This window comes from Anomaloglossus baeobatrachus, chromosome 12, assembly GCF_048569485.1.
Source record: "Anomaloglossus baeobatrachus isolate aAnoBae1 chromosome 12, aAnoBae1.hap1, whole genome shotgun sequence".
Lineage (NCBI taxonomy): Eukaryota > Metazoa > Chordata > Amphibia > Anura > Aromobatidae > Anomaloglossus > Anomaloglossus baeobatrachus.
This window is the reverse complement of record NC_134364.1, coordinates 134,172,136-134,197,885: the sequence shown is the minus strand read 5'-3', so window position 1 is coordinate 134,197,885 and position 25,750 is coordinate 134,172,136. Positions and strand designations below refer to the sequence as shown.

General features: G+C 51.0%; 1 protein-coding gene across 3 annotated transcripts in view; it reads left to right on the top strand.

Moving 5' to 3' along the window:
* The window catches only part of GANC (glucosidase alpha, neutral C), a 594,745-nt gene that overhangs the window by 482,557 nt on the left and 86,438 nt on the right, over window positions 1-25,750 (top strand). For all 3 annotated transcript variants that reach the window (XM_075331191.1, XM_075331189.1, XM_075331190.1), the window contains one exon: window positions 14,299-14,363. In XM_075331191.1, coding sequence (XP_075187306.1) covers window positions 14,299-14,363 — 65 coding nt within the window. The remainder of the gene's footprint in view (window positions 1-14,298; window positions 14,364-25,750) is intronic.

The window sequence follows — 25,750 nt, the reverse complement described above, 5'->3', positions numbered from 1 at the left end:
TTGCCGCTGGTCTTCAGCCGGGACAAGGTACCTGGGAGCAGCGGGTGCTGCCTCAGTTGCGGCCGGGCGGACTGCCGGAGCCGTCGTCATCACCGTTGTGGCCGGGCGGACTGCCGGAGCCGACGTCATCACTGGTGCGGCCAGGCTCGGGGCCAGACGGGATGTCGTCAGCGGTGCCGGAGCGATGGGGACAGTAAGGCCTGAGGGCCCAACAGCTGGGTCTTCCCCATAGATGGTACGGATTCCGCTGCCACGGACTGGGGCAGTGGGTTGGTTAGGGCGTTGGCTGCGGACACTGGCGACGAGGGAAACGGCATGGCGGACGGGAGCAGGCCGGGCCCCTCAGCTGGGACAACCAGTTCCTGGGGAACATAGGGGCGTGGGTCACTGCTTACCCACTCCGAGGAGATCATCTCCACTTCGCGCGCCCGGATAGCTGCAGTCAGGCCCTTCATATCTGACGCCCACTTCGCCAGTATGAAGTAGGCTTGGGCCTGGATCCTCCGACACATCCTGCCGCGTTGGTGTCCAGGAACGGGTTTCTGCAGAGTCCTGGTGTCTCTGCACTTCACAGCGCTAGTTACATGCCGCTCCATCCTCCCCCTTGGTCTTTTGCCGGCACCCCTCTTTCAGGCCTGTTAGTTTCGTTTTTTGACTTCTGGCCTTGCTTTCCAGCCGCGTTCCCAGGGAGGCGGGGCTTCAGCTTTCGCGCCCTTTTCTTGGGGAAGAAGACGCTGAGCTGTAGTTTTTCGCGCCAAAATGGCGACCAAAATGGCGACATCTGAAAATTTGGCAACGGATCACCGCTGACTGTCCAAGACAAGGCGCACTTCCACAAGGTAAGTGGATGGGTAAGTATCATGTTCGTGACGCCAAGTTTCGGGGTGTACCGCCCCCGTGCCAGCAGCCGGCGCTGCTTGGGCCTAGACCTTTAGGGGTGGTGGCTCGAGGGTCTCCGGACCCGGGGGTCCCGCGGACACGCCGAACAAACGGGGGGGACATAGATGTACGGGCTAGGCCGTAGTAAGTTCGTGATGCCACCCACGGTGTGGTGAGGTGGGACACCACCGCTGCTGTTACGGGGCACCTGGGGGAGATGTTGTGCAGCAAGTTGTTAACCCCTCCGTGGGCAGGGATGGTGGCTCCGGGACCCGGTAACTCTGGTGCAGGGGAGATGACGACCGCAGGGGGGGTGCTGGTGTACTCACTGTTAGTAAAACACACAAGTCTCTGGTAAACCAAGGTGGTGGTGGCCGGTGCCGCGGCTGGTTGCGTTCGGGATCCCCCACCCGGCTGGTGGTCTCTGTCCTTTTCCTGCACCGTTTTGTAAGGTGGACTTTCCCAGTATAAAACGCAGTAGTTCGATCCCGGCTGGATGTGGCCTAAGGAGCCGTGCCCGCAGACGCTGGCCCGTGGGATCTGTGGGCCCTGGCGGTGACCTCTTATTCCTAATCGGTGGGCTGTTGTCTTCTATGAGGGACTTTGGGTGGGACAGGACCTCTAGTCCTGGCCTCAATTGGTTAATTAACCAGTTTGTTACGCTCACCGAGGAGCGGCGAACGTCCGGAGGTGGACCCACTGGACCGTGCACCGGACTCCCCTGAGAAGACGGCCAGCAGCGAACCCCTATACAGGGACTGTGCGGCGCCTCCCCAGAAGGCCTAAATGCACGGCAGCCAGGGACCGGAGGTAGGAGTCTCTGTACGGCCAGGCGTGGCTCGGGTACGATGTCCGCGGCATGCGGAACACGGAAGTGGCACCGGAGATGTTTCACAGCAGGTGACGTCCACAGCCGGTACGGTACAGATAGTGTCCACAGCAGGTATGGCACGGTGACGTCCACGGTAGGAATGGGTGGTGACGTCCACAGCCGGTACGGTACAGATAGTGTCCACGGCAGGTATGGCACGGTGACGTCCACGGTAGGAATAGGTGGTGACGTCCACAGCCGGTATGGTATAGATGGCACTACGGTGAGACACAGGATTAGAATCAGGTAACAAATGTACGGATCATAAACAATAGCATAGACAGATTAGGACACTGGCAATGCACTAATAGAGGCGTTGCTCGGGCGCCTGCTGCCGGGGGAAGTGAACTTAAATACCTATTAGGCAGCAGGTGACCTCTGAGATCACTTCCAGGATTTGGGGCATGCCACTTTAAGAAAGGGGGCGTGGCCTCGCACGCAGCCTAGAATCACCTACAGCAATTCTGTGTGAGGAGGAAACTGCAGCAGGCCTTGGAGTGGGAGCAACGTCTGCAGAGCCCTGGGGCCGGTAAGTGGAAGGCCTTCTCTGCCTGGGAGTGGGGGCAGGAATGCATGTGGGAGCCATGCTGGGACTGGGCAGATGTGAGGGAGAGCTCCCCCCCCGGGGTCTGGTGGGACCAGGCGTTACACAGTTCCACTTGTTTCTGGTTCCTGGCTTCAGGGTCCGAGTATCCCCCTTTGTGCTACGGTTTCCAGGTCGGTTCCCCGTGTCAGTACCAGTGGGCTACGACCCTGTCCCGGTCCACCTCGGTTCTACCGAGCTGTCTTCCCGTCTCCTGCTGACGGAGACCACCGTCTGCCTCCTAGCCAGTGGCACCAGGGCTCCTACCCTGGCACCGTTCAACTTGGACTTCATAGTTACATAGTTACTGAGGTTGAAAAAAGACCTAGGTCCATCCAGTTCAACCTTCCTCCACCAGTTCTAAATTTGGTCAATAAGTCATTTATAACCAACAATGTTGTGTGTGTGGCGCCCCAGGACCTGGTCGCCACAACAGCATTGCCCCTCCAAAGGGTTGATGCTGAGCCTGGAGGTAATTGGGAGGTCTATTGGCCAGTAAGTTTAACATCCAATGCAGTTCTCCCTCAGACCAGCAGGGGGAGCTCTGAACCTGGAATTCCAGGGAGATTCCTTAAGTCTGACCTGAGGGAGGAGTTGGTGTCCAGTCTGTAGAGAGAAGTCATAGGAAGCAGACGCAGAGTAGTGCTGTCCTGTGGAACTGGGGCCTAGAGCTGGAGCAGCTTGGCCCAGTGAAGCAGGAGGAGCAGAGAGGCAAAGAAGAGACTCGGACATCGGAGTCTGTGGCCACCAGGGCCTAAAATACTCCCTGGTAGCCGAATCCGAAGGGCAGGAGAGCTGTAAGCACCTGGCCCATAAACAGCCCGAAGGTACAGCGGCATCATCAGGGCCCGGTGTGGACTCCAGCAGAGAAGCACCAGAGAGGGCCTGTGCAGCCTACCACAGAGGGAAAGGGATGTACCACCGGTCCCAGCAGCAAGAGGGCCATTGCTAAATCCAAAGAGCAGGGTTCTATCACAGCAAGGGAAAAGAACAGGAGTAGGCCTCATACTCATCTGGCCAAAACGACAGCTCAGTTACTTCCAGGCCGGCCGGAGCCCTCTAGTCTCCCAGGACTAACAGTTTGTGGAGTAAAAGAGGAGAAGGTAAAGAGACTGTTGTTTGTGCCTGTTTCTTTCATGCCTGTTGGCCCTGCACCGTGTTTTCCACACAACACCATAGACTCTCACGAGCACCAACAGTGTCCCCGGGGCACCGCTCCACCTGTGGGGAGCAGTACCACCATTGCTGCCATATCATCACCCCGGAGGCCTCACACAGCAGCGGCGGCTTAATAGCCGCATACCACAGGTGGCGTCGGGAACACAAACCCCAAGTCACCAGCCATATTTAACTGACACCCACCAGGGCCACGGAGTCGGGCCCCGCCACCACTGACTACCCCCGGTCTAGTCCGGCCCGGCACCGGGTGTCCCATAGCCCTGGGGTGGGCGAGTCATGTGTACTGAGGAAATCATCCAGCCCTTTTTTGAAAGCTGTTATAGTATCTGCCATCACTACCTATTGTGGTCGGCATTCCACAGTCTGACTGCTCTAACTGTAAAGAACCTGTGACGCCCTGGGCAAGCCAGGGGTCACAGGTCATCACACCACCACACCCTACATCCCAGTTAGGAACACCAAAGCTACTGAAATCCTTGTTGCCTTCCTCCAGAGGCTGATGTTCACACCAGGGGGTGGGCCAGGCAGTTGGCTCCGCCCACCGAGGAGTTCACAGCTCTGGAGGCGGGAAGAACCAGAGAGTTGAAGTCTAGCTGAGGGCTAGAGTGGAGTCCAGCTAGGGACGGAAAGGAGTAAACAGCTAAGTGAAAGTGAAGTGGTAGTGTAGCAAAGAAGAAAAGGAGTAAAAGTGAGCGTAGAAAGCCCTGAAGTTGGTCCGGCTAAGTGCAGGACAGTGTCAGCAAGGTCGGCAACAGCGGTGATTGTCTGGAGGGGGACTGCTCAGAGGTTGCTGGAAGGACCGCGGACGGGTAGTGGCCTGGCGGTCTGGAGCAGTATACGAAGAACAGTCAGCACCAGGGCAGGGGCCTCTCGGACCCCGGCAAGGCTAGGAGTCGCCATAATTTGCCAAATCCGTCAGTGAAGGGGACGTTGATCCCTCAACAACCAAGTCCCGACTGAAGGCAAAAGTCCAACCATTAAGGAGGAACACCGCCACCGCCAGGGCACCAGTTCCTCGGGGCCAGTGTCTGCGGGCAAAGCAGGGCTCCTCCGGCCCATATCCAAGCCGGGGAGCGGGTTACCGGTGGGAACCCATCGCTACCAACACAGAAACACTAGGTGCAGGTCAAAGGGACATCACCGCTACCTACTGGGAGAGCAAGTGCAGCCGTCCGTGGGAACCGTCTTTCCAGCCGTGTGGTTTACTGAAAAACTGTGTCAACGTCTCAGGCTGAGTGAGTACCACAGTGCCGCAAGGCACCGGGCTGCCCCCACATCCCTGCGCCCACCAAGCCCTGCATCTCCCATCTCATCACTGGGCCCCGGGATCACCAACCCCTACCCACGGAGGGGCAACACAACAACTGGCTGCTCCATACCACTCTTCCCGGGATCCCCATACAGAGCAGCGGTGGTGCCAATAAATCACCACAACCGTGGGTGGCGTCACGGACAATAAACCATCCCCACACAACAACCCCCTTTCACTCACGGGCGAGGAGCGCCGCTAGAGTCCCCGGGATCCGGCTCATCGCTCGAGCCACCGAGCAGCAGCAGGCCGCAGCAGCCGCGGCAGCCGGACCCGAGCAGCAGTGGGAGAGCGCGGCGTTCCCTCCTCCGCCCGCGACAAACCCTTTCCTATTTAGCTGCCGGAATCGCTTTTCTTCCACTCGCAGTGAGCGCCCCCTGGTCCTTAGTATTGTCTTTGGAAGGAATAAGTCATGTGCCAGTCCTTTATATTGACCACACATGTATTATACATATAAATGAGATCTCCTCTGAGACGTCTTTTTTCTAAGCTAAACATATCTAACTTTTTCAGCCTGTCATCATACGGGCGGCCTCCATTCCTCATCATACGGGCGGCCTCCATTCCTCATCATATGGGCGGCCTCCATTCCTCATCATATGGGCGGCCTCCATTCTTTGTAGTAGTCTAGTTGCTGCCTTTGAACTGACTCTAATTTCTGAATGTCCTTTTTAAAATGTTGAGCCCAAAACTGGATCCCATATTCCAAGTCCTTATCCTGTTCTGTAGTCCCGAGTTTACTTCCATTTAATGTATACGCATCTATAGGATTACTCCGTCCTAGGTGCATTACTTTACATTTATCAACATTAAATCTCATTTGCCAAGTATCTGCCCATTCTGACATCTTATCCAGATCACTGCTAGAGCTACGCTTAGCTCCAGCCCACACTCCTCTCCAAACTGAACTCAAAGCTGATCTAAGCTAATCTGCTGCTTTGCCCGCCCCGGGTTGTCTAGACCCTTGGGTGGGTGTGTCCCAACCGCCTGGTCATGCCCACTGGTGTGTCTGTCTGTCCCTAAAGGGGCGTGACTAGGGTTTCAGGTCGGCTGTGTGTTTCCTAATGAGGGAAGGTGTTATGCAGGGGCCTATTTGTGACTATCTGGTTTTGCCAGGGCGTCACATTTGTCTTCAGCAAAAAGAAAAAAACAAACCTTTTACTCACCTTCCCCGGCTCCCACATTGCGCGGCGTCTTCTTTGAGCCGCAATGCATTTGAACTAGATATGCGCCCTCCGATGCACATCCAGCTGTAGCAAGGCAGGGGCTGGATTCAGGGGGTCCCCCCACTACCCCCAGCAATCTTCAGTACACAGAGCACTTACCTGTCCCCGCTGGATGCCGTATCCTCGCCACCTCGGTGTTGCCCGAAACAGTAGTGTGATGAGGTTGCAGAGTGATGGTCTCATCACGCTGGGCCGTGGGATGACACACCAGTGCTCTACTCAGCTCCACTCACCTTGCCTCCCACCATGCCCTAGAAGGGCTTTGCATGCACCTTAATCATGTGCAGTGGCTGAAGTGACACTCCTGGGTCCCTCTGGTGCTTCTGTAACTAAGGCCCAGTGAAGAGTGTGGCCCGGCCCGGAGATTCATAAAGCTAAATACTTACTCCAGACCTGGCTGGGCTCCCCTCTTCTCCGGGCCCCGTACGCCAGTTATGGTTGTAATACCCTGACGGTGGCCCTGGGCCTGCGACCATCTTACAGCTGAATCTACCTCTCAAGGTAAGAATAGTTTGGGACCATTGCTCTATACTTACAATACTATATACTAAATACTATACAAGTCAGTGGGAAGGATCAAAAAATGTCTTGAAGATGCTCGGTCATCTTTTTTTAGCATTTTACCAGTGATTTTGCTTCAAAAAGTGCTAGCAATGTCTTCACTGTTGAATGAAGTTGAAGAAAATGCCAGTAGATGACACCCAAAAACTATGGAGACATGCCGATAAAAATGTGAAATTCCCAGTGAAAAATGTATAAATAACACTCCAGAAACAACGAAAAATCATTAAGAAAAATTGCTTCAGGGAAAAAAAATGCTGGAATCTCCTGAAGCATCTTCTTATCAAACTCGAGTTCTTCCACCTGGAAAAGACAATGTGTGCACATATATGTTTGGAAAAAAAGATGCATGGGGTCATGGCCAAATAACACTAAATCTATCAGTGACTTGCAGCTTTTTTTTTTTGCAAAATACAATGGCATGCACTACAACCACCATGGTTGTGTCTAATATCCTGCAAGTTGTCACAAACACTCCTCAACGTTGAAATAATAATTATAATAATAATAAATCTTTATTTCTATAGCGCCAACATATTCCGCAGCGCTTTACAATTCAGGAGGATCATATACAAATAAGTAACAGTTATAGAAATACAATATTTAGAGGAAAAAAAAGAAAAAACACAACCCTGCTCGTGAGAGCTTACAATGTACAATGATATGGGGCGGGGGACAAGGTACAAGTGCTTATTTACAATGACAATCCAGCCATCTCATGGAAATGGGGGACAGATAATGGTTTTCTCGACCAGTTGGCCCGAGCCTTGAGATGCCTTTGGGTGCTATGGAGTTTGATGTGGAGTTATGTTGTGAGAAGTTGTAGAGGGACTATGTGAGTCGAATCTAATTAGGGAGTGTGATAGGCCGCCCTAAAAAGATGCGTCTTTAGGGTGCGTCTGAAGCTGAGTAAGTTGTGATTTGTCCTAACTTCTTGGGCTAGAACATTCCACAGGGTTGGTGCAGCTCGGAAGAAGTCTTGGATCCGGGAGTGGGAGACTCAAATTAGTGTGGATGTTAGTCAAACATCATTTGCAGAGAGTAGAGAACAGGTGGGGTGATAGACAGAGAGGAGGGTGGAGATGTAGGGGGGTGCCGCACTGTGGAGAGCTTTGTGGTGATAGAGATGAGGGTGGAGATGTAGGGGGTGCTGCACTGTGGAGAGCTTTGTGGTGATAGAGATGAGGGTGGAGATGTAGGGGGTGCCGCACTGTGGAGAGCTTTGTGGTGATAGAGAGGAGGGTGGAGATGTAGGGGGTGCCGCACTGTGGAGAGCTTTGTGGTGATAGACAGAGAGGAGGGTGGAGATGTAGGGGGGTGCCGCACTGTGGAGAGCTTTGTGGGTGAGAACAACCAGTTTGAATTGGATCCTGTGATATATGGGCAGCCAGTGCAGTGACTGGCACAGAGCAGAGGCATCTGAGTAGCGGTTAGCCAGATAGGTGACCCTGGCTGCAGCATTAAGGATGGACTGTAGAGGAGAGAGTCTAGTTAGGGGGAGACCAATTAATAGAGAGTTACAGTAGTCAAGGCGAGAGTGGATCAGGGCCACGGTGAGGGTTTTTGTAGTTTCCATTGTGAGAAAGGGGCGGATTCTAGAGATGTTCTTGAGGTGCAAGCGGCAGGAGCAAGCAAGAGATTGTATGTGGGAGGTGAAGGAGAGATCGGTGTCGAGCATAACCCCCAGACAGTGGGCCTGCTGCCTAGGAGTTATCGTTGTGCCACACACAGAGAGGGAGATGTCAGGTTTAGGAAGGTTGGAGGATGGAGGAAAAAGCAGAAGTTCAGTTTTTGAAAGGTTAAGTTTCAGATAGAGAGCAGACATGATGTTGCAAACAGCAGTCAGGCAGTCACTTGTGTTCTGTAGTACAGCGGGGGTGAGCTCAGGGGATGAGGTGTATAGCTGTGTGTCATCAGCATAGAGATGGTACTGAAAGCCAAATCTGCTGATGGTCTGTCCAATTGGGGCAGTGTAGAGGGAGAAAAGAAGAGGGCCGAGGACTGAACCTTGGGGGACCCCAACGGTGAGAGGAAGAGGAGAAGATGTGGAGCCAGCAAATGATACGCTGAATGAACGGCCAGAAAGATAGGAAGAGAACCAGGAAAGAACAGTGTCCTTTAAGCCGATAGAATGGAGCATAAAGAGAAGGAGACTGTGGTCAACAGTGTCGAAGGCAGCAGAAAGGTCAAGAAGAATAAGCAGAGAGTGGTCACCGTTACGTTTTGCTGTCAATAGGTCATTGGTCACTTTGACAAGGGCAGTTTCTGTTCAGTGTAAAGGGCGGAAGCCAGACTGTAAAGGATCTAGAAGAGAGTGAGAGGAAAGGTAGCGGGTGAGGCGAGAGTAGACCAGGCGCTCCAAGAGTTTGGAAATGAAGGGGAGATTGGAGACTGGTCTGTAGTTGCTTGTGCAGGACGGATCGAGAGAAGGTTTTTTTAATAATGGAGTAATGATAGAGTGTTTGAGGGAACAGGGGAAGATACCAGAAGAGAGAGAGAGATTGAAGATTTTAGTTAGGTGAGTGGTGACAACCGGAGAGAGGGACTGGAGTAGAGGTGAGGGAAAGGGATCAGTAGTGCAAGTGGTAGGACGAGAGGAGGATAGGAGCCTGGAGACTTCCTCCTCTGTGACTGGGTCAAATGTGGAAAGTGAGCTGGATGGGATGTGGGGATGGATGGGATTCACAGTGCTTGGTGGCTGGGAGCTGATCTCTTGGCGGATGTTTTCTATTTTCTCTGTGAAATACGAGGCCAGGTCATCAGCATGAAGGGCTGTGACAGGGGTCTGTACTTTGGGACTGTAACTGTTGAAACTGTAACACTAGCGAAGCAGAGTTATAGAAATCAAAACCTCACTATATATCCGGGACGTGCTTGATGAAAAACAAGTCAGAAGACGCTGCAAGCCATAGTAGCACATACAGATAAATGCACTCTGCTCAGAGAAGTACCAGCAACATGCGGCCTGGCATTGTTGTGTTGAAAAAACAGCTTCTGTGACATACAAAGCCATCATGACATACAAAGCCATCCACAACCTGTCTCCTCCATACATCTGTGACCTAGTCTCCCGCTACCTACCTGCGCGCAACCCCAGATACTCACAAGATCTCCTTCTCTACTCCTCTCTTATCTCCTCTTCCCACAATTGCATACAAGATTTCTCCCGTGCCTCCCCTATACTCTGGAACGCTCTACCATAGCATATCAGACTCTCTCCTACCATGGAAAGCTTCAAGAGGAACCTGAAGACCCACCTCTTCCAACTCGCCTACAACGTACAATAACCCTCAGTCGAGTACACCACTGCGTAACCAGCTCTGTCCTCACCTATTGTACCGTCACCCATTCCCTGTAGACTGTGAGCCCTCGCGGGCAGCGTCTTCTCTCTTCCTGTAGACTGTGACCCCTCACGGGCAGGGTCCTCTCTCTTCCTGTAGACTGTGAGCCCTTGTGGGCAGGGTCCTCTCTCTTCCTGTAGACTGTGAGCCCTTGTGGGCAGGGTCCTCTCTCTTCCTATAGACTGTGAGCCCTCACGGGCAGGGTCCTCTCTCTTACTGTAGACTGTGAGCCCTCGTGGGCAGGGTCCTCTCTCTTCCTGTAGACTGTGAGCCATTGTGGGCAGGGTCCTCTCTCCTCCTGTAGACTGTGAGCACTCACGGGCAGGGTCTTCTCTCTTCCTGTAGACTGTGAGCCCTCGCGGGCAGGGTCCTCTCTCTTCCTGTAGACTGTGAGCCCTCGGTGGCAGGGTCCTCTCTCTTCCTGTAGACTGTGAGCCCTCACGGGCAGGGTCCTATCTCTTCCTGTAAACTGTGAGCCCTCGTGGGCAGGGTCCTCTCTCTTCCTGTAGACTGTGAGCCCTCACAGGTAGGGTCCTCTCTCTTTCTGTAGACTGTGAGCACTCACGAGCAGGGTCTTCTCTCTTCCTGTAGACTGTGAGCCCTCGCGGGCAGGGTCCTCTCTGTTTCTGTAGACTGTGAGTCCTCATGGGCAGGGTCCTCTCTCTTCCTGTAGACTGTGAGCCCTCACGGGCAGGGTCCTCTCTCTTCCTGTAGACTGTGACCCCTCACGGGCAGGGTCCTCTCTCTTCCTGTAGACTGTGAGCTCTCACGGGCAGGGTCCTCTCTCTTCCTGTAGACTGTGAGCCCTTGCGGGCAGGGTCCTCTCTCTTCCTGTAGACTGTGAGCCCTCGTGGGCAGGGTCCTCTCTCTTCCTGTAGACTGTGAGCCCTCGTGGGCAGGGTCCTCTCTCTTCCTGTAGACTGTGAGCCCTCGGGGGCAGGGTCCTCTCTCTTCCTGTAGACTGTGAACCCTCGTGGGCAGGGTCCTCTCTCTTCCTGTAGACTGTGAGCCCTCGGGGGCAGGGTCCTCTCTCTTCCTGTAGACTGTGAGCCCTTGTGGGCAGGGTCCTCTCTCTTCCTGTAGACTGTGAGCCCTTGGGGGCAGGGTCCTCTCTCTTCCTGTAGACTGTGAGCCCTCGTGGGCAGGGTCCTCTCTCTTCCTGTAGACTGTGAGCCCTCGGGGGCAGGGTCCTCTCTCTTCCTGTAGACTGTGAGCCCTCGTGGGCAGGGTCCTTTCTCTTCCTGTAGACTGTGAGCCCTCGGGGACAGGGTCCTCTCTCCTCCTGTAGACTGTGAGCCCTTGGGGGCAGGGTCCTCTCTCTTCCTGTAGACTGTGATCCCTCACGGGCAGGGTCCTCTCTCTTCCTGTAGACTGTGAGCCCTCGCGGGCAGGGTCCTCTCTCCTTCTGTAGACTGTGAGCCCTCGGGGGCAGGGTCCTCTCTCTTCCTGTAGACTGAGTCCTCGGGGGCAGGGTCCTCTCTCTTCCTGTAGACTGTGAGCCCTCGCGGGCAGGGTCCTCTCTCCTCCTGTTGACTGTGAGCCCTCGCGGGCAGGGTCCTCTCTCTTCCTGTAGACTGTGAGCCCTCGCGGGCAGGGTCCTCTCTCTTCCTGTAGACTGTGAGCCCTCGGGGGCAGGGTCCTCTCTCTTCCTGTAGACTGTGAGCCCTCGTGGGCAGGGTCCTCTCTCCTTCTATACCAGTCTGTTTTGTATTGTTAATGATTGTTGTGCCTGTTGTTATGTATACCCTTTTCACATGTAAAGCACCATGGAATAAATGGTGCTATTACTATTATAACAACTTTGGAGAAACGGTCGTACCATAGGTTCCACACCCGTGCTGAGTTGTTAGTGTACCTGGAAAAAAAACTAAAAGGCTTCAATGTACATTATACCCCCCCCCCCCCCACACCATAATCCTGGGAGTAGAAACTGTGTAATGTTTCCTCATAAAAGCTTCTTTATGGGTTTCCCTACATGGTCTCTAAAAAAGAGTAACTAATCGCTGAAGAGGACAGACCTCCATTCCAGTCTCCATTGCTGTCTTGTTCTGCACCATGATAGTCTTTGAAGTCAGTTGCTTAAGGTCATTCTGATTTGGGGCGCTTGTAGATGACTTCCCAGATTTCAAAAGCATGTATGATGTCCCTCTATAAGTAACTAAATGCATTTATTTATCAAAACATCAAAGCTACAATGAGCTTTTGGTGAGTTTTTGATCTTGCAGAATTTCTGCACCATTTCTGCACATATAGTGTAAATCAGGTTACTTACAGTTTTTTATATGCATTTTTATCTCATTTTTGACAGAGCATTTTTTTTTTCTCTTCTTGTTATGTTATATTTTAAATAAAGCTGCTTTGTTTTTGATAGTTCCTGGTATTAGGCTGTGACAAAACTTCATGTGTGTATTACATGCGTTTTTAGTGTGAAATGCACTAAAACATGTGCTTTTTTGTACCTGCGATTTTTCTGCATCGAATGCAAGTCTATGAGACATATCTGCATATAAAACTCCGCGTACCCACGCCGTCAAGAGAAATTGACAGGTTATGGATTTGACACATGCAAAGGCAAGTTTACATTGAATAAGAAAGTTGAATAAGAAAGAAGCGCAGTGGGCAATAGGTTTCTATAAATCCTATCCATGGTGCTGGGACTTTAAGATGCTGCGTTTTTGACTCAAGAATAATATACAGTGTGAAAAACTCCTCATGGGCACACAGCCTCAACAAGAATTGGAAGACCTTGCTTGGTTTGAGTGAATATGATTGAGATGTCACAAGCATGCCTTCGTTAGTTGGCATGCCTTGGTACTTCTGATGACAGCGAAGCTCTTACTCCAAGGTCCTCGTGCCTGCCATTGTGACAATTTTCCAAGTAACACTTGCATTAAAATATTACATAGCAGAACAAAAAACAGCTTCATCATTAGAGTGATTAAACATAAATGCCTAATTGAGAACCAAGGCCAAAAGGGGGTGGGAGGTGGACCATGCGTTCTTATGGCAGTTCACAAGGGATGTGAGAGAGCGCCTCACATGCACTTGTTTTTACGAATGACACTTTTTCAGGACAGATCATTTGGCTGCATATGAGAAGGATGGTGGGTGATTAAATAAGCATTCCCATCAAAATTTGTATCCTCTTAATATATTGCAATCATCATATTATATAGCACTGTATACTTACAGTTGCTCATTTTGCCTTTCTACCAGTTAATTCTTCTCTTTTCCTTTTATGTCTATGATATCAAGTTGCTTAAAAACTGACTAGCTGAGTCCTTCTTAGCTCTATCTAGAAACAGGAACTCTCTCTTTCCCTGCTTAAGTCATCACTGCAAAGTTCCTGGCCAGGAGAGGAGCAGAACAGGTGGGTCAGGATTTGAAGAGGGAGATGACTCATGCAGAGAAAACTGACTTCCAATTTCTATATAAAATAGAGAAAACAGAAGAATTAACCGGAACAAAGGCAAAATGAGCAATTGTTACTATACAGTTCTATATAATATGATGATTTCAATATTTTAAGAGGATTAAAACTGTGATAGGAGTGCTTTAAGGTGAGGCCACCACCGAGTCAGCACCACATGCAGCCTAAATAATTACTGTGGTTACCAGATATCTGGCTTATAGCCCAATGTCATGCAAATGCCTTTGGTTTGTGTAGACATTATTTGATAGCTTGGATATGCCTGTTTCACCTACGTATGAACAATTGTGGAACCAGTGAGATGACCATTTGTTCAAAGTGTCCCAGGAGCAAATTTTCAAGAACGCAATTTAAGGCTGCATGTTCGACTATGGCCTGCAGTATCTGCACACGTGTCTCCCATCAAGCACATCTGGGGCATCTTTAGTCAGCAATAGCAAAGTGAGTTGTCAACAGCCTTTCTTGATAACTTACACGTCCAAGTGCATTAAGCATGGCAGAACATTCCCCAGACAACAATTAATAACCTCATTAATAGCAGGCAAGGTGTGTAAATGTGAGATTCCTACTTTATACTGAATAAGTGTAGAATTTTGTTTGAAAATTTGTTTACATTTTTGTATTGTTTGCATATTAATATCCTGTCTATCCATCCTGTGATTTCCATAATTTCACCGCTTTTCCTTCTTGGTGTTGCAGTTTCCGTGTTGTTGATTGTATTACGTAGATTACGACTGTATAGTTCTTATGAGACTACTGATAAACATGGCCCCTGGCAGTCACTTTCAGTGGTAGTTAGGTATATATATATAACAAAAATCATACATGAACTACACAATACGTAAATTCTAGAATACCCGATGCGTAGAATCGGGCCACCTTCTAGTAATAAATATTTCTCTTTTTTTCAAACTAACAGGCCTTTATGGGTTGAATTTCCAAAGGATCCGGATGTTTTTGGAGTAGATGAGCAGTACATGCTAGGTAAGGCACTGATAGAATAATATGTTGCAGTAATTACTTTGAACTATATAAGAATGAAAATAAATAAATAAATAAATAAATAAAAATGTGCTGTTGCTACAAGATGTCCAGGGTCTTGCAACCGTTTTCATGTTCTTACGTGTTTTGTTACATAACAACCTGGATTTAAAATTGTCATTGTAGAAGGGTTGTGAAAAATTATTATTTTATTTACCGCGAACCTCAACCCCGACAGCGCCGGTCCTGTGGAAGCAGCCGTCTGCTTCCCCCCCAGCGACCATGTTGAACGCCTTGGCCCACAGAGCTGCTCGCGGCACGTCCGCTCTGTGTCTAAAGGGGGCTTTACACGCTGCGACATCGCTAATGCGGAGTCGTTGGGGTCACGGAATTGGTGACGCACATCCGGCCGCATTAGCGATGTTGTTGCGTGTGACACCTATGAGCGATTTTGCATCGTTGCAAAAACGTGCAAAATCGCTCATCGGTGACATGGGGGTCCATTCTCGATTATCGTTACTGCAGCAGTAACGATGTAGTTCGTTGCTCCTGCGGCAGCACACATCGCTATGTGTGACGCCGCAGGAACGAGGAAGCTCTCCTACCTGCCTCCTGGCCGCAATGCGGAAGGAAGGAGGTGGGCGGGATGTTACGTCCCGCTCATCTCCGCCCCTCCGCTGCTATTGGGCGGCCGCTCAGTGACGTCACTGTGATGCCGCACGGACCGCCCCCTTAGAAAGGAGGCAGTTCGTCGGTCACAGCGACGTCGCCGGGCAGGTATGTGTGACAGGTCTGCGCGATGTTGTGCGGCACGGGCAGCGATTTGCCCGTGTCGCGCAACAGATGGGGGCGGGTACCCACACTAGCGATATCGGGACCGATATCGCAGTGTGTAAAGTAGCCTTAAAGCTGTTCTCCTCTTATTGTAGTTGTGTTGTGTGTTCTAAGCTGTTGCCCCCAGCAGCTGCCACCGGCTGGTTCACTACTCTCACTAGGTCAACCCGCTCTTCCCACTGTGTGCTCCTGACTCCCCCTAGTGGTTGCTTCTCCCTGACCCTGGGGGAAAGAGTCACCTACTGCAAGATATTAATGGAATAAAGTTGAGGGCGCTACTAAATATTATGAGATCATCCAAGTGCACACCAAAAAACATATGTGTTAGAGACATAAAAGAAGCGTGGAAAACAATTCGGGATCATCAGTATAAGAACATGAAGACCTTATAACATTATCAAAAAATACATAAAGGCACACAAAAACAAAAGTGCAACACAGTACACAAAAATATCACATCTGACACATCTGCAGGTTTTTCCCTCCGCTCTCTTTGCAGACACATCTGCAGGTTTTTTCCCTCCGCTCTCTATACAGACACATCTGCAGGTTTTTTCCCTCCGCTCTCTATACAGACACATCTGCAGGTTTTTTCCCTCCACTCTCTATACAGACCCATCCGCAGGTTTTTCCCTCAGATGTCTATCCAGGCATATCTGTATGATTTTCCTTCAGCTCTCTATACAGACACATCTGTTGTTTTTTCCCTCAGCTCTCTATAATCACACACCTGTAGGTTTTTCCCTCTGCTCCCTATACAGACACATCTGCAGGTTTTTCCCTCCGCTCTCTATACAGATGTGGCACCCCTGAGTCTTCAGTCGCCACAGGGTACTGCATCTCTTTTATGATGTAGTACTCATCCCGGGTAAGGAGAGGTTAATCGCTGGCTTTTCTCACATTCACAAACCACAAACCCCCACTGGGGGGATGGCCTGGGGTAGATGGGGGGTGGCCATCATGGAGCATGGGACTTTCCCGGTCACTGGGACAACCACCTGGGGGGGCGGCACCACATGGGGAAAAGGGAAGGAGCATCTTCGCACATAGTCAGTTAGCCCGGGGCAGAGCTTGGGGTGAGGCACACACTGGGACATCGGTCCAATCTTTTACCTCACACTTCTGGGAGCTTCATAGCACCCGTGCCTTGGACCATCCAGCTGAGCCTGGGTTCTCCACGGCTACATGGGATTCCAGGATCTGCGGAGAGTGCAGGAAACACCCACAGCCCGTTCCATTTTCACCTAAATGGGGATTGGAGGGACCCCGACCAGAAAGGACTCATAGTGGGAACACTGGCGGAGACCTCGAATTGCTTGGGATCGGCTGGTGCCCATCACAGCAGTGGCCAGTGCTTAGGAAGTGGCAACCAGGTTACTTAAAAGAACTGAGTAAAAGACCTGGAAACAGCAGAGCCTGTGTCCACCTGTCCTTGCCGGCGCTGCTGCCCCGCGCTTCGGCGCCCGCCATTACTACTCCCCTCATCATTCTCCCCAGGGCCCATTCCACCTGTGGGGAGCAAAAACACCTTGGTTGTTACTACCATCCGCCCCGAAGCACAGCGACAGCAACGGCGGCTACATCTCTGGCCGCATACCACAGGTGGCGTCAAAAAATCAACCTCCACCATCATCCTTATTTCCCCCTCTCCCTCAGTGTACACCTCGGGGTCACGAAACCGGGCAGGGCCACCCGTGACATTCCCTGATCCTCACCGGCCCGGTGACGAGCATTTATCTCCCGACCCCCTGGGGTGCTACACAGACACATCTGCAGGTTTTTCCCTCCGCTCTATAACGACACATCTGCAGGTTTTTCTCACTATCTGACATGAAATTAGAAAAAACCTCTCCTGTTTTAGGTCAATTAGGAACCAAAATTAATTATATTTGCCATATGCAAGAATAATGAGAGAGAGAAACAAAATGTTTTCAGGCATTTTTATCACTTTCTGGAAAGCCAAACGTTTCCAACTATTTCATTAGTATTTGGTGGCATAGCCCTTACACTGTGTGACTTGAATTAAACGTTTTGGATCTCCTTTCACAAGCTTAATCACAATAGTTGGTAGGAATGTGGGCTGATTCCTCCTGACAGAACTGATGTAACTGAGCCATGTTTGTAGGTCGCCGCTCGCTCCGCCCTTTTCAGCTTTTCCCATACATTTTCAATAGGATTGAGATCAGGGTCTTGTGATGGCCACTCTAAAACGTTGGCTTTGTTATGCTTAAGCCACTGTTTGGCAGTAGCTTCGGGTCATTGTCTATTTGGAAGACCCATTTCCTCCCAAGCTTTAAGTTCCTGGCTGATGTCTTGAGATGTTCTTCAGTATTGCCATGTAATCTTCTTTCCTCATGATGCATCTATTTTGTGAAGTCACCAGTCCCTCCAGCACCAAAGAAAACCCACAACATAATGCTGCCTCCCCAGTTTTTCACAGTTAGTGTTCTTAGGCTTGAAAGCTTCTCCCTTTTTCCTCCAAACATAATGATGGTATAATTTTGGCCAAACAGTTCACTTTTAGTTTTATCAGACCACAGGACATCTCCAAAAGTAAGGTCTTTGTTCCAGTGTGCATTGCAAAACATTAATCTGGCTTTTTAATATTTCTTTTGGAGTAATGGCTTCTTCCTGGCAGAGTGGCCTTTCAGCCCATGTTGATACAGTACTCATTTCACTGTGGATAATGACACAATCTTACCAGCTTCCGCCAGCATCTTCACAAGGTCTTTTGCTTTTGTTCTTGGGTTGATTTGCACATGTCTGACCACAGCACTTTCATCTCTGGTACACAGAACCCGTCTCCTTCCTGAGCTGTATGATGGCTGGACATTCCCATCTTGTTTGTACTTGCGTATAATTGTTTGTACAGATGAACGCGGCACCTTCAGGTATCTGGAAATTGCACCCAAGGATGAACCAGACTTGTGCAAGTCCACAATTCTCCTCCTTAGATCTTGGCTGATTTCTTTTGACTTTCCCATGATGCTATATAAAGAAGCGGTGTGTATCAGGTGTGCATTACAATACATCCAGAGGGTTGTCTTCATGAGACAATCGCTCAATTTTGGGAAGTTTTCAAGTGATCCTTCATGTAAAAAAAAAACAAAAAAAAAACACCTATCCCAAAAGACACTTAACATTATTCTCAATCTTCACACACAGAGATTTAGACTAAAAAACTTAATAGAAGTGCTTCTGTAAATTCCCATGACGTGGCCTATAAGTCTTCTTATGCTGGCTTAACGCTCTTCACGTGGCAGAACATTACCCCTCGGACTGCCAAAGAACACTGTGCATAAAGTATTGTATGAAGATGGCAGACATGAGTGGTGACTTTTTATCCATGCCGGGTCACTGTTAGGTGTACTTTGCACACTACGACATCGCAGCTGTGATGTCGGTGGGGTCTAATTGAAAGTGACGCACATCCGTTGTTGCTGTCGATATCGGAGTGTGTAAATCCTTTTTGATACGATTAACGAGCGCAAAAGCGTCGTAATCGTATCATTGGTGTAGTGTCCGACATTTCCAGAATTTCGCTGCTGCGATGTTACGATGTTGTTCCTCGTTCCTGCGGCAATACACATCGCTGTGTGTGAAGCCGCAGGAGCGAGGAACATCAGCGTACCTGCGTCACCGCGGCTCACACCGGCTATGCGGAAGGATGGAGGTGGGCGGGATATTTACGTCCCGCTCATCTCCGCCCCTCCGCTTCTATTGGCTGCCTGCCGTTTGACGTCGCTGTGATGCCGCACGACCCGCCCCCCTTAGGAAGGAGGCGGGTCGGCGGCCAGAGCGACTTCGCAGAGCAGGTAAGTGCATGTGAAGCTGGCGTAGCGATAATGTTCGCTACGGCAGCTATCACAAGATATCGCTGCTGCGATGGGGGCGGGGACTATCGTGCTCGGCATCGCATTGCGATGTCGTAGTGTGCAAACTACCCCTTACGGTTGGACTGTTACTTCTTGGTCAATGTAAAAGTTCCTAATAAGACTGATCAGATGAGTCGTCATACCCATACCCTTCATGGTATTCCAAAATTTCTGCTGATCAACACAGCCAAAAGCTTTGCTGTAGTCGATGCAGCAGAAATAGAGCTGCTTGTTATATTTGTGCCGCCCCGGAGGCCTCTGATGTCACAGCGGTGGCTCCGAGCGGTGATGTGGCCGTACCAGGTGCGAGCGACAGGCTATTGGTAATGGGAGATAGAAAAATAAAATAAAATAAAATAAAGAGTTCATGAGGCCAGTTGGGATTTCCGGCTATGGTATGGCTGGCACTGCTGGTGGGCCCCAGGAGTTAGATGGTGATGCACAGTGCCAGAGGGTTGTCCTTGCCCTCCCCCAACTAGCGCTTGGTCCTGGGGGATGTGTTGAGGTCGGGATGGTGCAGCAGAGAATAATTCAGCCAGAGACAGGACAGGGAGCTTTTACCTTTTTCTGTAGCTCAGCAGCATATTAACACAACATCCAATGATGGGGGTCCTTCCTGCCCTGATGGGAGTTGGCTTCTCTGCTGTATTGTTATAGTTTACTCGTCCTCTGCTGCTGTTTCTGTCGCGTGCGGAGGAGGGGACGCTGCGCTCTCCCACTGCTCAGGTCCGGCTGCCGCTGCTGCTGCTGCTGCTGCTCGCTGGTGGCTCGAGCGGTGGGCCGGATCCCGGGGACTCGAGCGGAGTTCCTCGCCCGTGAGTGAAAAGGGGGATTTTGATTGTGGGGGTTTTTGATTATTGTCTGTGACGCCACCCACGGTTGTGGTGATATAGGTGACACCACCGCTGCTCTGGACGGGGATCCCGGGAGCGGTGACAGGGAGCAGCTTTGTTGTTAGTTCTCCCCTCCGTGGGTAGGGGGTTGGTTGTCCCGGGGCCCGGTGATGGGGTAGGGATGAATGGCAGGCGGGTTACGGGGCCTGGTGAGGTGCAGGGTCGCGGGGGCAGCGCGGTGCCGCACGGCACGGTGGTACTCACTCAGCCAATGATGAGGACACAGTTCTCGGTAAAACACACGGCTGGATGGACGGGTCCCACAGACGGCTGCGGTGTTGTTTTCTCCCGACAGGTTGATGGTGACTGCCTTTCCCTGCACTTAGATACGGTAGATGGTTCCAATGGGTTCCCACCGGTAACCCTCTCCCCGGCTTGGATATAGGCCGGAGGAGCCCCTTTTGCCCGCAGGCGCTGGCCCTGAGAAACGGTTGCCTTGGCGGTGTCTCCCTCACTTGGTTGGACTATTGCCAACTGTCGGGACTTGGCTGTTGGGAAACCCAGGAGGTTCCCTTCACTAACGAATTTGGCAAATTCACGGCGACTCCTAGCCTTGCCGGGGTCCGTAAGCCCCTGCCAGATGGTGCTGGCTTCTCTTCGCGTACCGGTCCGGTACCGCTGGGCCACCGCACGTCCACGGTCCTTACGGTAGACTCCAATCGGCCACTCCTGCAGATGGTCACCACCATCTGCCAACCTTGCTGATCTATCCGGGCCACACACCCGGACCAACTTCAGGCTGCTCTTTTACTACTTTCCTCCTTCCACTTTCACTTCTCCAACTGTCCTCACTCCTCTCCAAAACTAATCTGTTTACTTTTCCCGCCTCCAGGACTGTGAACTCCTCGGTGGGCGGGGCCAACCGCCTGGCCCACCCCCTGGTGTGGACATCAGCCCCTGGAGGAAGGCAACAAGGGTTTTGTGTTTTGACTTCGGTGTGCCTGATGGGAGTGTGGGGTGTTGTGGGTGTTGTACTCTGTGGCCCCTGGCTTGTCCAGGGCGCCACATTCCCCCTTAGTTAAATGCAGACCGTCCGCGGGCTGCCCGTCCATCACCGGTTTTATTTTCCCCAACTGAAAAATAGAAAAACGGTAACACACATACAATTATAATAACATCTTCCCACATCGGGAGGTACTCTTACTTAACGTTACGGTTATGGCTTCTGCTCTCTCCCACCCAAGCAACCTGGCCCTGATGCTTCCCATAAGCAAACAGGCAGCACCCCTTGACCCCAGTCCAGCACAAGTTGCCCGAGCGGGTTCTGTCCTTTTCAGGGGACCCACATCCATGGGGAACCCCTGAAACCCCCAGAGGATTGCCACCGGTTCCGGTGGTGGCTGGGCCCCAGCCTGCTCCACTGCGGGCCCTTCCTCCAATCTGCCTCTCCGGAGGCGGTTACGGTAGAAGCCACAACAACAGTATTTACAGGCCACAAGTTTGTGGTTGCCCTTCTAGTTCTCGGGCATGTTCATAAGGAGTTCCTTATGTATAACTTGAAAAAGGGGGGGTCCCAACGGGGACTAGTTGCCAGCAACGACCGGTTCCAAATCAAAGTTGGCAATCAGGTGACTTTTTCACGGTATCATTCACTTATCATTTTTGCAAAACTTTCAAACTTTTCAAACTGCATTTTTAAACACACAATGTTCGTGGTCCCAACGGGGACAAGGACAACGGTATTCCGCTGCCATCACTCTGAGTCCTCTGAGTCGGCTGCATCCTCTGCCACCAGCATATCAAACATGCAGTGGCAGGCCTGCTGCGCTCTCCCACTGCATGGGTCCGGCTGCCGCTGCTGCTGCCGCTGCTGCTGCTCGGTGGTGGCTTGAGCGGTGGGCCGGATCCCGGGAACTCGAGCGGCGTTCCTCGCCCGTGAGTGAAAAGGGGGATTTTGATTGTGGGGGTTTTTGATTATTGTCCGTGACGCCACCCACGGTTGTGGTGATATAGGTGACACCACCGCTGCTCTGGACGGGGATCCCGGGAGCGGTGACAGGGAGCAGCTTTGTTGTTAGTTCTCCCCTCCGTGGGTAGGGGGTTGGTTGTCCCGGGGCCCGGTGATGGAGTAGGGATGAATGTCAGGCGGGTTACGGGGCCTGGTGAGGTGCAGGTTCGCGGGGGCAGCGCGGTGCCGCACGACACGGTGGTACTCACTCAGCCAATGATGAGGACACAGTTCTCGGTAAAACACACGGCTGGATGGACGGGTCCCACAGACGGCTGCGGTGTTGTTTTCTCCCAGCAGGTTGATGGTGACTGCCTTTCCCTGCACCTAGATACGGTAGATGGTTCCAATGGGTTCCCACCGGTAACCCACTCCCCGGCTTGGATATAGGCCGGAGGAGCCCCTTTTGCCCGCAGGCGCTGGCCCTGAGAAACAGTTGCCTTGGTGGTGGCGGTGTCTCCCTCACTTGGTTGGACTGTTGCCAACTGTCGGGACTTGGCTGTTGGGAAACCCAGGAGGTTCCCTTCACTAACGAATTTGGCAAATTCACGGCGACTCCTAGCCTTGCCGGGGTCCGTAAGCCCCTGCCAGATGGTGCTGGCTTCTCTTCGCGTACCGGTCCGGTACCGCCGGGCCACCGCCCGTCCACGGTCCTTACGGTAGACTCCAATCGGCCACTCCTGCAGACGGTCACCACCGTCTGCCAACCTTGCTGATCTGTCCGGGCCACACACCCGGACCAACTTCAGGCTGCTCTTTTACTACTTTCCTCCTTCCACTTTCACTTCTCCAACTGTCCTCACTCCTCTCCAAAACTAATCTGTTTACTTTTCCTGCCTCCAGGACTGTGAACTCCTCGGTGTGCGGGGCCAACTGCCTGGCCCACCCCCTGGTGTGGACATCAGCCCCTGGAGGAAGGCAACAAGGGTTTTGTGTTTTGACTTTGGTGTGCTTGCTGGGAGTGTGGGGTGTTGTGAGTGTTGTTCTCTGTGGCCCCTGGCTTGTCCAGGGCGCCACATTTCCCTATCTGGGACTAGGTATCTTGGTATCCTTGGATTTCCAAGACAAGAACAATCCAGATCTGTAATCTCTTCTGGCGAGCAGGTGACTGGAATCCTGAAGGAAGACTCTAGTTATTCTATAAGTTTCCAGACTCAAGTGCCAAGGGAAATGTCACTGCTCCTTATAAAAAGGCTGCAGTCTTTCACTTCACACAGGCTCAGACTCAAATTTACCTCAAACCTAAGCTCCTCCCCTTTTTTCATCTAGGGCTCATAACTCAAGAGTTGGTTTTCTCTCAAGTGAATAAGCCCAGTAAGGGAGTGTGGGCTAATGTATGTTATGTTGTGAGCAGCAGAGAAATCCAAACTCTCACTAAGGGCTTTTGTCCACTTGCATACCGCTTCCAATGCGAGAGCATCGGAAGTGATATGCTAATGACCCTCTGCTGCGGGTATCAGCCACGGATTATGCGACTGTGATGCGATCTTGCGATCGCATCACAGGAGCGGAGAAGATGGAGGGAACACTTTCTCCCCATTTCCTCCGCTGTCTGTCTCTGCGTGCACCGCACTGCAGTCGCATAACATGCGAGTGCAGTGCAATTTTACACACGATTTCTGCACGATTTGTACCGTAGAAAATTAAGCAAGAGGACACTGTACCATCGATTAACACTGGTGCGAGTGCAATCCAATGTTTTATCAGATCGCACTCGCACATGAAAATCACAAGTGGACATGAGCCCTAAGGGGTACTTTGCACACTACGACATCACAAGCCGATGCATGTGATGCCGAGCGCGATAGTCCCCGCCCCCGTCGCAGCTTCAATCTCTTGTGATAGCTGCCGTAGCGAACATTATCGCTACAGCAGCTTCACATGCACTCACCTGCCCTGCGACGTCGCTCTGGGCGGCGACCCGCCTCCTTCCTAAGGGGGCGGGTCGTGAGGCGTCACAGCGACGTCACACGGCAGGCGGCCAATAGAAGCGGAGGGCCGGAGATGAGCGGGACGTAAACATCCCGCCCACCTCCTTCTTTCCGCATAGCGGGCGTGAGCCGCAGGACGCAGGTAGAAGATGTTCCTCGCTCCTGCGGCTTCACACAAAGCGATGTGTGCTGCCGCAGAAACGAGGAACAACATCGTAACATTGATCCTTCCGCTGCACCGATGATACGATTTTTGCGCTCGTTAATCGTATCAAAAATGATTTACACACTACGATATTGACTGCGACGCCGGATGTGCGTCACTTTCGATTTGACCCCACCGACATCGCACCTGCGATGTCGTAGTGTGCGAAGTACCCCTTAGGCTTACAATACATGTTAAACAGATGGCAATACCCATGTAATTGTGTGATATTATTTGTGGGCACTAGGCACAGGGCGCCACATATTCTTTGGGCTTTTCCATCATCCATCTAATGTTAGCAATTACATCTCTTGTTCCTCTGCCTTTTCGGACTCCTGCTTGTTCCATATCACAGGTGTGTGATGACACAACCGCGGCTTCAGGAGACTTTATTAGCGTTATTGGAATATTGCCACATCCAGGTGCTTTGTTTTTTGAAGATCTCCGTCTTTGAAGATGTTCAGTTGGCTTTCATTTCCAGTCTCCATTTCTTCCCGTATCACTGAGTCCTTCTTGTAGAGCGGCTCCGTGTATTCTTTCAATCTTTCCATCTTCCCTTGATCTGCTCTGGCGCAGTTAGTTACACAACGCTACATACACATGTAGACAGATTTAGTAATAAAATACTTTAATGGGAGGGTTTCTATAAAATATGCAATTATTGCCCACCAAGAGGAAGAGAACTAAAACTCTAAAGTCACCTATTGGAGGTAAAAACCATAAAAGTCAATATTGATGATTTAAAGAGCTTTACTGTATGACTTAGGATAAGAAGCCAATCCAGACACGCCATTTGCAGACATGTTTTTGAGTGTTTGCCCCTCATCAGTGCAAAGCAGGGGGCTGGTTTGGTGGTGTGAGAAGCCTCTGACAGAGGGTTTAACAGGCAAACACCTCAAAACACGTATCTGCAAGTGAAGTGTTTTTTTTGGCTTCTTATCCTACATCATTTGGCAACCCCTTCACCACCATGGACATACCAGTACGTCCATAATCATGAAAGGGTAAGCACTGCTGTGGTGAGCTGGCGTCGATTTCTGCACATGTCTGCTGATTTGAACAGCAGACATGTGTGGCTAACAGGTGCAGGTGGATCCGCGATCCACCTGCACCTGTAAACTCCTTGGATCGCACCTTGAAAATGTGACAGCGTGATTTAAATGGCTGCGGCGGGGAAATTGACTTTCCCCCGCCTCCATCGGAGGCTCTGTGGTGCAATCACAGGGAGCCAATGGTTGCCATGATAGCGATGGGTCATGTGATGAATCCTGTTGCTATCATGATGTAGTTCCTGTTACAGCTGACAGAGCGCCGGCTGTCACAGTAACGCTGCATTTCTGCTGATCAGAGCTGTGCAGAACAGAAATGAATCAGCGATCAGACTGCTGATCCTTTTAGTCCCCTAGGAGGATTAGTAAAATTACAAAAAAAAAGTAATAAAGTTTTAAAAAATGTAAAAAAAAATTAAAAATACCTAAGTTGAAATCACCCATCGTTCACCCCATTGAAAATTAAACAATTAAAAAAATATACACATATTTGGTATCACCGTGTTCAGAAATGCCCGATCCATCAAAATATAAAATCAATTAATCTAATCAATAAATGGCGTAGCGACAAAAAAATCCCAAGTGCCAAAATTGTTTTTTTGTGTAAAATTTAATAACTGGCGATCAAAACTTAGCATCTGCGCAAAAATTGTAT